Source organism: Thermobia domestica, chromosome 5, assembly GCF_964235325.1.
Source record: "Thermobia domestica chromosome 5, izTheDome1.hap1.1, whole genome shotgun sequence".
Lineage (NCBI taxonomy): Eukaryota > Metazoa > Arthropoda > Insecta > Zygentoma > Lepismatidae > Thermobia > Thermobia domestica.
The window spans coordinates 311,145,933-311,161,788 of record NC_137458.1 but is presented as its reverse complement, the minus strand read 5'-3'; the positions used below and the strand labels follow the sequence as shown (position 1 = coordinate 311,161,788).

General features: G+C 35.8%; 2 protein-coding genes across 2 annotated transcripts in view; one reads left to right on the top strand and one right to left on the bottom strand.

The window, feature by feature from the left end:
- Positions 1-15,856, top strand: part of LOC145686782 (sperm-tail PG-rich repeat-containing protein 2-like) — a 279,330-nt gene that overhangs the window by 206,312 nt on the left and 57,162 nt on the right. The window lies entirely within an intron of this gene.
- On the bottom strand, positions 8,082-14,962 carry LOC145686781 (uncharacterized). Its single transcript, XM_081760439.1, has 2 exons — positions 12,211-14,962; positions 8,082-9,247 (listed from the first exon to the last, which is right to left on the bottom strand). Exons 1-2 carry the CDS (start codon positions 13,892-13,894, stop codon positions 9,081-9,083), a joined length of 1,851 nt encoding a protein of 616 aa, XP_081616565.1. The 5' UTR covers positions 13,895-14,962; the 3' UTR covers positions 8,082-9,080.

The window sequence follows — 15,856 nt, the reverse complement described above, 5'->3', positions numbered from 1 at the left end:
ACTAGAGTCAAACACTGAACCTTTGGTATCGGTGTAACCTTTGTGGATCGTGGGTGCATGCTGACTGCACTGTTGTGGAATCATCACATGGATATATCTGTAACGTGTCTTTGAAAAAACGTCAATAAAACATTCAGTTGACGCTTCTCAGTCTTTCGAAGGCGCAGTGTAGAAAAAAAACTTGAACTGCCTATGAAACTATGTGTGTTTATTAAGCTTGTATTCTGATCGCCATTACCAACATGTGCTGGGAATGGCGACCAAAGTAGCAATTTGAGTTTTTTCCATCTGTTCCCGAACTGAAAGAATGATCCTCTTTTTATTTTACACACTTATTGTAGGACTGAAGTACGTATTTACAAATTTATTTCAATATATTTTACAAATGAAACTGCGTAATAACCCATTTTTCTTAGGTGATCGCCATTGCCCACATCTCCCCTATATACTGTACAAAACCGTATATAATGTATAATTGAATTTTATGGAAGTTTATGATAATGTAAGGTCGTAAATTCTGAATGTTCCATTATTATATTGACGATGCTGTTTGATTAGTTAATAAAGTAAATGATCATAACTCATATTACGAATCAACAAGTTCCAAACCCAAAATCTGAAAAAAAAAAAAAGGAAGCACGTAAGGATAAAGATATCTGTGTGTTATTCCAGGATAAACAGCTCAGCTGACAATTTACGAAATTACAGCCAATTGGTATTACGTAAAACTTTTAAGGGACACCGACACTGAAACATTGTTGTTACCCCAAGCGCGAACAAATGTTCTTACGACGTTAGTGGCACTAGACGCAGTGAGGTTATTACTTATTGACCCTCCTCCCCTGTGATGAAATGGGCCCTTGGTGACGAATTTTGTCCGGGTTACCTGGACAGATCCGATGATCCGAACAGACCCGACGACTCAGAAACAGTCGAAATGCCATTTCTGCAGCGTACTGTAGAATTTTATAGTGGAATAAAGATGTCCACTACTCGAGTGACATTTCTTAAACAAGATACCATTTTTTTAAAAAATTCATGTTTTCAAAACTATAATTTCATTTCTTTTACTATACGTGGTTTATGAATATTGTCTGTACAAAAAAATAGGGATGCGCACGCGACGAGTCGAGACAGGATTTTCGTGACAAAATTCGAGTCGAGACACGGCTCTTCCAATAGAGAAATGTACATTTTTCGAGTCGAGACATCACTTTTACAGCACATTTTTGAGACGAGACAGCCACAAATCTTGTCTCGTGCGCATCCCTACAAAAAAAAGGATTAACAAAATAATTTTTGGGCTCATATTCTAAACAAGTTCTACAGCTGAACTAAACTTTGACAAACCCTCATAAGAGAAACATGTAGTTCATCTTTTATGTGATACTGACACTTTTTTAGCCCCCCCTTGTAGTTATGTTTCAGTGTAGTATCTGACACGCAGACGCAAGTAACAAGCGAGAAACAAAATTATTATTAAGTTCATTAAAGAAAGGGTTATATTTAGTGAAAAGGCAATAAGAAAAGAAAGAAATATGTTTGTTAGAATAATACTTTAGTAGATTTACACATGCTCCTAATGTTTTTTGTCTCCGGTCCTATCAGTCATGGGGCATCCTGATCATGGATCTATGCAGCCACTTCCGGTCATGGGTTTGCCCTAGTCACTCCTTACTATGGGTCTGGTGGGTCATGGGTGTCACTGCCTCTGGGTTTCTGGGCCACAGATCACAAATGTTGTTACCCATTCCATCACTATAATATTGATTACCACTGTAATCCGTGCATTAAGTTCCGTAAACCCGGTCCCGTGACTAATGCCTCAATGTAAACGACCGCGGCCATGTTGTTTAGGTATACACTGAATGAAAGCAAACAAATAAGAGACGATGGACGCAAATTTTTCTTGAGCCTAGGGGCGTAAAATTTCTAAATATGGTACTGGTTTCAATAATTTATAGTGATCAAAAATTGTGGAAATGTTGAAACAAAATAGGACAAAACAATACAAAATCAATGCCTGTGGTTACATGATACCGCAAAGGAAAAAACATTCCAGAATAAATGAAGACCTTGCAGCATCTTGACAGCTTCAAAATCCACTCGAAAATTTTAAAATAGGAACCACTCGAAATGAAATATTTGAATTTTACGTCCTACGATTATGTTCTTTTTGGCTAAGGGAGACGGATGATTCAGGCTAGTGAATGATTATAGAAGAATTGGTGGAATGAAAATATGGAAGGAAACGTTTTTTTTCGAGAAAACTCACGGGACATGATGTTGTCCTCCACTCCACTTCACCGAGCGAGGTAGCTCAAGTGGTAGAGTGTTGGCTTCGCATTCGGGAGGTCGCGGGTTCGATTCCCGCTCCCGACCATCCTGATTGGGGTTTTCCAGGGTTTCCCTCAATCCTACCAGGCAAATACCGGGATGGTACCTAGGCTACTAAAACAGGCGCTGGCCGATGCCTTCACAAATCCTTTCCATTGTTGTTGTTGTTGTTGTTAGATATCCAGTACAAAATAACCTCTTAGCTGTACCTGGTGATTGTTAAATAAATAAATAAATAAAATTAGTTGACCGGGGGTCGAACCAGGGAATCCATACACCAGAGGTAAGCGCTTTACCACTGAGCCATCGTGCTCCTAGGAACCATTTAGAGTGATTGCATTTTATTTGAGCCATAGTGAGTAAACCATATTTAGGAACCGTAGTAAGTGAATATGTCCTGTTCCTAGTTTACACAGGCGGGATACCATATCATTGTATAACGACTATACTTACCGTGTCGAACTGCATCAGGACAAGGATTCGAGTGACATGGCTAAAATATCATTGGCCGTCTACCGATATAGCTGCAATTGGTTGGTATTCATGAGATTCAATCCGGGATATTACCATGAGAAGTTCTGATCCTAATCTCCATGAATAAATCTGTATTCTTAGTATCAAATGGGGCCTTTCATCACGTAGAGTTCGCACGGTAAATAATATCTGAAAAGCCGGTAACCCAAGAATGGGACAAGATACCCTTGCTACAGCTATCTGCAATGAAGTGTGCTGGAGTAGAAATTGCAATGTCGTGCAAATGATTATGCCGGTTATATGATCGACAGTGGTCAAGTGTAAAAACTTAGACAAGTAACAGCTTCAACTTGCTCGAAGGGAAACGGAGTGTTAGGTTAAAATTACTTTGTGCATATAATTTACTACAACAGTAGTCTACTCAAATCAATACTTCATATATCCACTTTAATCTTGTTTATTATTATATATACCTTTATACTAGCTTCTTACAAATCTCATTCGTATCATCAATCCAATTAAACCATATTTCTCATCATTGTAATATCTTTCTTCATTACATCTAATTTCTTACTGTTTGAACATACTCATAACTCTCTTAGCAACGGCTAGTGTTACATTTTAAAACCCTTTTCACCTACGTACTCTTATATCCCAACATTCTCCCCTCTTTACAAAAACGAAATTATACATCTTTCAACAAAATCTAATCACTTGTAACCTAATCAAATAACTGGTAACCCAACCTAACATTACACATCTAATCTACCAACATACAACAGAGCCTAATCATCAAAATATATTAATCCTCTTTAAGAACTCTCTGACTCAATCGACTTAACTTCCTTTTCTTTCCATCTTCTGTTCTTCCCTCTTCTTGGTTGAGCATACCACCTGTCCAACAGAAAATCAATCTGTGCTTGCATGTACTGTTGTTTTTCGATCAACTTTATAATAAGTTCATCCCGTTCTTCTTCTTGCAGTCCGCATATTCCCGACTTACTCTTCTTCTCTTCCATAGAATCATACTTCTTATTCTTCTTCTCTTCCATAGAATCATACTTCTTATTTCTACCATTTAGCCACTTTGACCAGACCTGTTTGAAACGTTTACTAGACTTGGTTGACTTATCTTCCACTATACCCAATGCCAGGTAGTTAGGTAACTCTGCCTCCTTTGAATCCGACCTATACACTTTGGGTGCTTCTTCCATTACTAATTTCCTGTCTCTCATTTCATCCTTGCCCTTGGTTAACTCTTTGCTCTTCTGATCAAACCATAAGACATCCGATAAACCTAGGTGTGGATCTTCATGTGATGACAAGGGTTCCTCTACACTGTCACAAACTATGTGTTCCATGTTCAACTGGCTAACCATCTCTACCAATTCTTCCTGTTGTGATTTGGGACTGTGAACAATGGTATTCTCCTGGGTTTGAAATGTGCTATACTGGCAGGCTAAAGCAAAATGATTCTGGCGACCACATTTAAAACATTGTTGTCCCCACGCAGGACATTCTCCTTTCCTATGACGTAATCTACAAAAACGACATCTAGTTGCTGATTGGGGAGATGATTGCGTCGAAGAAGACGATTTTGGCGATGATACACTGCTACTAGTCACTTGTCTGTCATTCCATTTTGAGAAACGCTTCTTCGTAGGGTTCACCATATTAATCCCACTTCCTGTCTTCGGTTTATATAAACGTAACTGTTGTTCCGTACATTCCATGTTGAGGGCGATTACCGTAGCTAACTGAAATGTCAAATCCTTGGTGTTCAATAGTTTACGTCTGATCGACTCATCACCAACTCCGAATACAAACTGATCTCGTAAGTTTTCTTCTAAACAACAAGTGTAGCCACAATATGACGATTGCTTCTTAAGGTCCAATACGAAACTGGTAATGGATTGGTACGGCTTCTGTTTCATTGAATGAAATTGATATCTTTCCGAGATAAGATTAACTTTGGCAGCATAAAATGTTTTCATCGCCGTTTTAATTTCGTCATAAGATTTATCTGAAGGGGAAGCAGGCCAACAAATATTGCATATTTGCTCATAGGTTTCTGATCCAATCACTGCAAACAAGGTTGATACTTTCCGTTCTTCGGGAACTTGTGTCGCAATGCACAAATGCTCAAACCGATCTAAATATGCCTGTAAACGATCTTTCTCACTGTTGAATGGCGGAAAACTTGGTAACGAAGACATACTGATTTATTCGTTCTTCTTCTACTCAAATATCTATCTATATGTATCTATAGGTATATATATCCTATTCGACTGCGCCAAATCTGTTAGGTTAAAATTACTTTGTGCATATAATTTACTACAACAGTAGTCTACTCAAATCAATACTTCATATATCCACTTTAATCTTGTTTATTATTATATATACCTTTATACTAGCTTCTTACAAATCTCATTCGTATCATCAATCCAATTAAACCATATTTCTCATCATTGTAATATCTTTCTTCATTACATCTAATTTCTTACTGTTTGAACATACTCATAACTCTCTTAGCAACGGCTAGTGTTACATTTTAAAACCCTTTTCACGGAGCAGTCTCTATGATTACCATAAGATATAAACATAGGAGATAACGAAAAGAAAAATGTATTACCCTCTTGCATTTTTTTGTGTGTGCGTGCTGTAATACCGGTTTCATTTACTGTTAAAAAACCGTTATATAGGGCATAGTTATTGTGCGCGCGTGAGGAAAACTTTCACATTCACAAAACATTTATTTGCATTATGGAACATTTGTACTGAGAAAGGGAAATTCTGATGTTTCGAAGGGATTTTATGCTGCTTCAGGTTGGCATCACTGACCGGAGATCAAAGATAAAGGTTTTTCTTCTCCGATCTCGAAATAGATCTCAAAGTTTCTAATTGTTTATCGTCGAAACAAACACAAGTGATTCGTAATTGAATGTGAGCTCCTTCGTGGCTAAGCGGTTAGCATGCGCGCCTTTGGCGCGGGAGACCCGCGGTCGATTCCCGGAGGGAGCTCATGTGGTTCGGATTCCACGTTAATCAGTAGGTCCACGTCTTATATAGCCTCGCTGCTGAACGGGACGTAAAACTCAAAAATCAATCAATCAATCGTAATTGAATGTTCCCTTAGGCCTGCCATCTAGTGAGAAAACATTTCTTTTATCTTTTCTGTCAGTAAGGTGCTGTGACTTGAGGAGAAACAGTAGAACTAAGTCTTGCCTTGCATCCACTAAAAAATTTCATCACCTCCAGGATTAACACTACCCCTTAATAAGGGATACAATTTCATGACATACACGCAAGGTGTTAATTTGAGGAAGGAAGAAGTAGGCTTCACCTTAACATTTATCATTCTGTTGAAACCGGAAGTAGTAAGTTTATTATTACGTAGTTCGGAATTCTACCGTATTTTGGTAATATGAAATGGAACTCATTATTGCTGTAATTTAAACGAAGACCACAACCAGTGATGCCAACCTGAAACTCTATAAAATCTCATATCGAGAGACAGAAATTCCCATTTTGCTCTTGAATTTCCTGCGCTCAACAAAATTTTCAAAAATTTATAAAATATGAGAAGTTAAGCTAGTGTATGTCACTCACTTTTTTCAATATATTTTGTCGATGCATAAGTTCGTGCTGTTCTTGTATTTTATATTTTATTTTTATTCTAATGTTCTGTTAATTCAAAGACAAATACAATATACACATAACATTAACATATTCTATAAGTGTAACAATACATTGCATACATTTTACTGTCACTCACATTAACTCACAATCACTCAGTGGTGTATTCACCTCCACTATCTATGACCTGCCCACGTTCAGATAGCAGTTCAATGCCTCGCCTGTAGAATTGTTTTGGTTTTGACTGGAAGAAATCTGTTAGCCATTAGTCAAGAAAAGCTTCATCAGGAAACACTTGCCCCTGAATGTGGCTAGAGAAAGAGAGCGGAAAAGATGGAATTCTGAGGGAATGAAGATCAGGGAATACGGAGGATAATTAAGTGGTTCCAAGCCAAGTTAAACAATCACCTCTTTGATCAATTTCGCCTTATGCGGATGAGTATTATCATGCAGTAATAAGGCTGGTTGACTGATCACATTCAAAAGCTTCCGCCATTTCTCGAGTTGTTTGATGAGGATTCTCACGAAGCAACTCATTCAAGCAATTTTCGTTAAAATCTGAAGGTCTTCCAGAACGTAGATCATCAGACAAGGCAAATCGTCCTGCTCGAAAGCGGGAAAACCGTTTCTGTGCTGTTCTTTCAGCAGTTGCTTTATTCCCGTATACTGTACAAATTGTTCTCGCAGCTTCTGCTGCACTGGATGCTCGGTTAAACTCGAAGAGTAAAATGTGACGGAAATGATCACTTTTCTCAACTTGACATTCCATAGTAGTTTGCCTGAAATATATACAATAATACCTTTACATTAAAGAAAACCTGTGTTTCATAACACACAAACTCCAAACTACTTTAAAACAACAGAATAACGATAAACAATCGCTTCACGCCTCATTGTTGCCAACTCAAAAGAAAACCACACGAACTTATACATTGATCTTATATGAATGAATTGCAAATGTTAACGAAAACCAATACCTTTTGCCATTAAAAATTAGTATTTGCATCACCCCTTTGTGACGTAATATTTCATGGAACGTAAGGAAATTAGACAAAACAAATTTCATTCTCCAATAATTTCGTGTGGAATGTTTTGAAAAACGGTTGTTTCTCGTTTGCTACTTTTTAAGATACCAGACTTGTTAATAAGTTCAATTATGCTTATTTATTTATTTATTTATTTGAGATTCTCATGTCACTGTATAAATCATTTCCATACTAGCATGCATTTTGCGTAACAATATTTGTTAATTAGCACTGATTCCACGTTTGTTGAAGACGCTTTAGTGATTTATTGGTGTCGATTAAGTAAATATATGGAAAGTCTCATGTATACTGATTACAGGGTGCGGAAAAAGTCCCGGAACGGTCCAATATCTCGTGAAGTATAAAGATCAACAAATCAAAAATAACACGTGTCAAATAGTTTCGAAAAAGCTATCCAATCATACCAAACGGAACCCCCTATCCCCATCCCCTTCGGGGGTACGGGGATAACTTTAAAATTTTAAATGGGAACCTGTAGCAGTAATGCGCCATAACGGGTACACTGCTATTCTCGAAAGGGTTTAATGTAATCACCTTTGATGCGGAACTGAAGGCAAATGATTTAGTTAGCAAGAAGTATTCAGCAAATTTCAATATAATTAACAATTTATTTCCAATATATGTAACAACTAGAATAATAGCAACAACTAAATATATATTTTTAACACTTAACAAACAACACTTAAATTGAAATCTTCCCCTTTCAATTCTTTTGATAGCGGTGTGAACAATTCCACAATTTAACGCCCATGAATTATTTCTGTCCAAATAATATTTTAAAGCTTTCAATATTAAATCCAAAAATATTTCAAGTCATTTATAGGTTAATTTCAATATAACTAAAGAAATAGTTACGTGTGATTCGATGAACATATCCCCCGGAATCGAAGTATTAATCGGTCCAAAATGGCGCAAAAATAAAAAGGATAGAATTTAGAACATACTTACGGTTCCGTTGAACATGCCAATCAAACACACTTACAATATGATTATATAATTATTCACATTTCAGGCTTTACTTTCACACCACTTCACAAGCGGATCTTAAATTAATTTCCAACACTATTCACAAAATTTTCTTCTAATTCCATTTAACAAACCCATTACGATTTCTAATTTGTATTCTTATATCCGAAATGTAATTTTAGATCCGTCGACGATTACCTTTTCTTCTGTTCTGACGCTAATCGCGGGTTGACATTTCAACCACAGTTCATAGGTGGCGCTGTTAATTCTCGATGAACAAACGAAGCACAATGTTCATTGAACCTGACCTACTAACATAGATCATAGTTGCTAACTGTATACGGAAGTAACTAATCAGCTGTTTCAGTGTCCAGACTAAAGTCTTTTTTTTTTTTTTTCTTTGGAGAAATGTTACATATAAAATTCCCCCACGGTCAAATTTTTTTTTATAAACTGGTTATAGAAATTTCGAAAAGAAAAAAAAATATTGTTTATCTTAATCACAGCATGCAGAAGAATTGGAACAAACTCACCACGAAATTCACCAATGTCTTTCACTAGTAGATGTCAACAGGAGCTCCATTTTCCATTTGATGAATTCAGATGACAAGTGTCCATCCATTACTGAAGAGATGACAAATAACCAGTATGTTGCGCATACAGAGTTTTTCCATCCACCTTATGACTCGGATTGGGCGCCAGACCAGAACGAAAGGGTTTGACATGACGAGGGTCTCGACGTACACAAGGACGTTCACAGCCATGGCATGACCTTGCCAATTCTGAACCTGCAGAATTGAACAACAAGCACAGTATACAACAAACACAACGAGATTACATTTATAAATTTAACACAATATTTATGACAAATTCTTTCTTTAAAATTTTCATGTTACAAAGTCAGAGTGATTACTATTATTGTTGTTACTATTTATTTCACAGCTACTATTAGCGTTACAATTTTCAGAACCAAAATTATCAAGCTGTCTTCGATAGTTAATATTACTAAAATTGCAAGAAATGTTAGAGTTATTAGTATTGCTAGGATAATATTTCTTAATGAAACTAACATGCCTTTTGATCTTAATATTCTTATCCGCTACTAACTGTAACCAGACGGTGTTCCTTGTTGGGTAAGAAAGGATTTCAAATGGGCCATGGTACTGACTGCTTAACTTTGGTTGAAACCTCTTTTCAAGAGAAGCCTTCATTATTCTCTTTACAAGTACTTTCTCCCCTACTGGCAAATCTATGTCCCTATGTTTCTTTGAATAAATCTTCTCTTTTCTTTTCCAGGCCTTTTCAATGTTTTCTACAATAATTTCATTTAATTCTTCTTTATTTTGCGAAGTTTCAAGAATTCCTAAGTCTAAAATCCAATTAATGTCCAAAGGATTAAACATTTTGCGTCCTAAAAATAATTCACTCGCTGTCTTCCTCGTTTCACTATTCTCACTAGTGTTTAAAGTATATTGCACCTGATATATATACTTTGACCATTGAGTTTGGTTTTTATGTACATAACATTTTATTATTTGTTTTATGTTTTTATTTTGACGCTCCGTCAAATTACTGGACATGGAGTAAGGAGACGTATGAATACGTTTAATGCCTAGACTAAATAAGTAACTCTTGAAATATTCGCTTTGAAAATAACTTGCATTGTCACATATAATTTTATTTGGATATCCGTAAGAGTAGAATATCTTATCTAATTTTAAACAGATAGATTTTGCATTTAAATTTCTAAGAGGTTCGATAATTACAAATCGTGAATAACCATCTGTTAATACCAAAACATATTTAAAACCATTACTAACAGGCCAGGGACCCATTGCATCTAAATATACAGAATTGTTCGGATATCTTTCTTTATGTGAGTAGTAAGTACCATATTGAGTGGTATTCCTGTCTTTACAAAATTGACAAATTTGACATTTTTGTATAAACTCTCGAATACTTGGAAATAAATCTTTACAAGTATATCTACTAGCTATCTTAGCAATCGTACGTTGCGAACCACTGTGGCCACCACCCACAGGGTCTTCGTGATGATATTTAATAATGCTATATTTAAGTGATTCAGGAATAACAGCTCTTAAGCCACCATATTGTTTTCCCTTAGTTTTCTTTAACAATACACCATCTTTAATCAAATAAGGATGTTTATTCTTACCACTCTCAATTTCTTGGATAATAGTACCCAAAGATGGATCCTCTCGCTGATGCTCACTCAAAGGTCTATGGACAAATGGATTTCTCCAAAAATTTACAAAATTTAAATGTACATCCTTCCCATCCACTTTCTCAATTTCCATAATGTCCTTCGAAGGAGGGGTAAAATCGATATAATTATTCATGCGAGAAATATAATCCGCTAAATTATTGTGTCCACTACGCAAATAAACTATATCAAACTGATATTTACTAACCTTTTCTATAAGGGAACCATATTTCTTTTGACGCTTATGATTTCGCAAAATCCACGTCAAAGCTGAATTGTCACAATAGACCGTGAACCTTTTATGTAAATACATATCGAATTTATCAAGAGCGTGAACTAAACTTCTCAATTCTAGTTCAAAAATGCTCTTGGACCAGTCTGATGGGGGTATACGTTTACTAAGAAAATAAACAGGTCTTAATTTACCTTCTCCATCATATTGACTTAATATGGCCCCATAATTTTTAGTCGAAGCATCGACATGAATTACAAAGGGAGCATCCATATCTGGAACTCTAAGAATCACGTGATTTATGATAGCTTCCTTAATTTTCTCTAAAAGTTCATCCTCCTCCTTTCCCCAGACAAATGGAACTGAGGGAGACCTCATTGCATTTAATGGAGTCAACAAATCAGCATAATCTTTAAGAAATCTGAGATAGTAATTCAAAAATCCTAACATCTTATTTAAAGCACGCTTGTTCTTTGGTTTAGGTAAATCTCTAATTACCTTGACTCTATCTTCATCTATTTTCATTTCCCCATTACTAAATTCATATCCTAAGATTTTAATTTTTGATTTCAAAATTTTTGCTTTATGAGGACTGATAGTAATCCCCCATTCACGAAGACGTTTAAGTACTTTTTCTAATATTTCTTTATGCTTTTCTATTGAATCTGTGTGAATAATCAAATCGTCACAATAAATATCTAAATAGTCACCTTCGAGATCTCTAAAGATTTTATGCATTAAGCTAGAAAGAATAAATGGGCTAACAGCTAGACCCATCGGGAGCTTAACCATTTGTAATAGCCTATTAGGTGTTGCAAAGGCAGTTATTTTCCTACATTCTGGCTTAATATTTACTTGGAAAAAAGAACTTTTTAAATCGACCGTTGTATACAGAGTATGACGTCCAATATTAGAAATAATGCCCTCTAAATTAGGTGACGGATAAGCTGTCAATAACAACTTTTTGTTGACAGAAAAATAATTTATGACAAGTCTCTTAGAATTGTCCTTATTCGTCACCAAGAAACATGGAGAAATGTAAGGACTACTATCAATCTCTTCAACTACACCAGATTCTATTAATTTATCTATATACTGATTAATTTCTTTCAATTTATGCTTAGGAACTGAATAAGGCTGAGTTATGCTAGGAGAAGGATCTGTTAACTGAATTTCATACTGATAGTCCTTAACCTGACCTAAATTTTCCGTTATAACGTCTTGAAATTCTATAGCCAAATTTTTCACATAGTCAATTAAATTTTCATTAACAATATTCTCAAAATCATTAATACCTTTTGATTTTATTTCGGCCTCCTCCATTGAGATATCTTTATACGTAGGATTGGAAACCCTGGAGCCAGCTGGTTCTCCCACATTCTCATGCGCCGTCGATGTTCCTGGCGACATCAGCCCCACGCACGAAGTTTCCAATGGAACCTTTTCTCCTCTCTGCCTCCTTCCTCTACCATTGCTGGTCTGGCTCTTTTTCCCAAAACTCCTTGGCTGTGGTGAATTTTGAATTTTTGCTCGGCCTGATGCATGTTGTGGAAAATCAGGTCTGTTATTTCCGTAGGACTCCCAGGCTGTGGCGCCAAGTTGCCTGGGGGCATTCCGGACAGACCTGAAAATATATGGAGAATCGCACAGCTTACTGTTCATAACACAAGATTCCAAATCTAAAGGTTTTAATCCCACTTTAAGATTCACTTTCTCAAACCAAAGTTCTTGAGCATTAACGTTAATATGAGCAAAATTTTCGCGAAGAAAGTTTATACCAATTAACAATTTAAGTTTTGGATGTTTCACTACACCAAACCAGGCAGAAAATCGAACACCATTAATGAAAAATATGATTTGTACCAATTCACGCACTACTAGTTCCTTGTCTTGCATTATAGTGACGGAATAATTTACTTGTTTCACCACAGGTTGACATTTTGTTCGAATTGCCTCTAAAACCTTTTCCTCGACGAAATTTAAACTTGATCCCGTGTCAATGATACAGGGAAACAACGTATGACAAATGCTAACAGGTAACTGTAATAATGTTCCATCATTACCGTCTTCCTTGATTGAGTTTGAAGAACTATGAAATCCTAAAGCATGATTTGATCTCGAAAAATTTCCTCTAGGCCGAAATGTTCTAGTCTCTAATGTTTGGCGAGTGTTCATATTCCTTAGAGGGGCTTTAAATCTCGGGGGAGGCATTTGGTCCTTCCTCATAACCCTTTTATAATCTTGACTATACTTTTCATTAATTTCAAAACTCTCAGCGAAGTCTACATACTCATGTATTGTTTTCGGAACACTTACAATTAATAACAAATTTCTAATTTCCGGAGTTACTAAATTACTAATCATTTTACATATTTCCTCCTCACACATTTCCATTTCCAAAATATTCAAAGTACTAAACTTCTCTTGAATGAAATTCAATAAATTCTCATCTTCCCGCATAACTCTATATAAAACCGATTTCATAAATTCAGTATTTACCAAAGGAGTTACAAACTTAACCAATAACGAATGGCAAATATGTTCCCAATCTGTAGTGATAGATAATAAACGTTGTAATTCCTCGTAAGCTTGTTTTCTACATTTCTGAAGACTTGAAACCAAGATAGCTTCTACAGGAGCTATTTCCTTAACAATTAACATGTCAAGCTTTAATAGGAAATGACAAACCAGTAACCCATCCGTTCCATCTATTTCCGGTACTTCACTAATTTGTTTTTCTAAAGAGCGAAAAATACTTTCAGAAAATTGCTTCTGGAAATTACAAACTATGGGAGCTCGCAACACTGGTTGATTCCAATGTCTCTCTATGTTAGCCGCAACTGGCTGTCTTTCTCTCCCCTCCTCATGATTTTCGTTATCAAAAACTATAAGGGGTGGGTCTGCCACCGGAACGTAAGGTGCTGTCGCACGCCGTAATTGGTTAACTCGTAACCCTCTCTGCGCATTATAAATACTCATTTTCTTTTTTTTCTAGTTATCTGCCTAAACCAAACACAAAGAATATTATCCAGCATATATTTCCTACTAAATCAAGTTGTTTGCCTTCAATACAGTCAGATTCGATTCCCTCACGCATCAAAGTTAGTTACCGAGAACAGAAGAAAAGGTAACTTTTAATTTATATGTAGCAGTAATGCGCCATAACGGGTACACTGCTATTCTCGAAAGGGTTTAATGTAATCACCTTTGATGCGGAACTGAAGGCAAATGATTTAGTTAGCAAGAAGTATTCAGCAAATTTCAATATAATTAACAATTTATTTCCAATATATGTAACAACTAGAATAATAGCAACAACTAAATATATATTTTTAACACTTAACAAACAACACTTAAATTGAAATCTTCCCCTTTCAATTCTTTTGATAGCGGTGTGAACAATTCCACAATTTAACGCCCATGAATTATTTCTGTCCAAATAATATTTTAAAGCTTTCAATATTAAATCCAAAAATATTTCAAGTCATTTATAGGTTAATTTCAATATAACTAAAGAAATAGTTACGTGTGATTCGATGAACATATCCCCCGGAATCGAAGTATTAATCGGTCCAAAATGGCGCAAAAATAAAAAGGATAGAATTTAGAACATACTTACGGTTCCGTTGAACATGCCAATCAAACACACTTACAATATGATTATATAATTATTCACATTTCAGGCTTTACTTTCACACCACTTCACAAGCGGATCTTAAATTAATTTCCAACACTATTCACAAAATTTTCTTCTAATTCCATTTAACAAACCCATTACGATTTCTAATTTGTATTCTTATATCCGAAATGTAATTTTAGATCCGTCGACGATTACCTTTTCTTCTGTTCTGACGCTAATCGCGGGTTGACATTTCAACCACAGTTCATAGGTGGCGCTGTTAATTCTCGATGAACAAACGAAGCACAATGTTCATTGAACCTGACCTACTAACATAGATCATAGTTGCTAACTGTATACGGAAGTAACTAATCAGCTGTTTCAGTGTCCAGACTAAAGTCTTTTTTTTTTTTTTTCTTTGGAGAAATGTTACAAACCCCTATTTCTTATTGCACATTTGGATTTTCCAGAAAAAGTGACAGTGATTTGACCCAAAATTCAAAACAGTGTTATCGCAGATGGCGCTTGAATCGACACACACAAAAAAAGGCGGTGGTTCAAAACGTTACGAAAATGATTTTGTCAGTCTCATGCTCTGTGGCCGTAAGATTACCGTATTGGATTTTGGAGTTCGAGGTTCTGAGTTCGATTCCCGTTCAAGACAATTCTTTTTTCTTTTATTTCCCCAAATAAATTTCATACGTTTTAACTTCAATTAGTACTTGTTGTGAATTTATATAGAATACAAATTTTGATAATTGTTTTGCAAACTAACTTTATGAAGTGCTTCTTAGTAATAGGGTTACAGTTCATAGGGTTATTTACAACAAAAATAAACCACTTTTGTCACTATTTGTATTTTCTTCCAAATTAATGAATATGGACAAATACATTATGTTTATCGAAGTTAAAATGTATGAATTTAATATTTGGGTATAAAAAATTCACATAAAAGACTTACTCTGCGCAGGAATCAAACTCACGACCTCTGATTCCGCAGTCTAGTATGCTAACCGTATAGCCACAGAGTTTGACACTGACTGCCTCTTTTTTTGTGTGTCAATTCAAGTGCCATCAGTAAAGGCATTGTTTTCAATTTTGCGTCAAATCACTGTCGCTTTTTCTAGAAAATCCAAATGTGCAATAACAAATGGGGGTTTCCATTTAAAATTTTCAAGTTACCCCCGTACCCTCCGAAGGGGGTGGAGATAAGTGGTTGCGTTTTGTATTATTGGATAGCTTTTTTTAAAAAACTATTTAACACGTGTTATTTTTGCTTTGCTGATCTCTATATTTCGGGAGATATTGGACCGTTCCGGGAC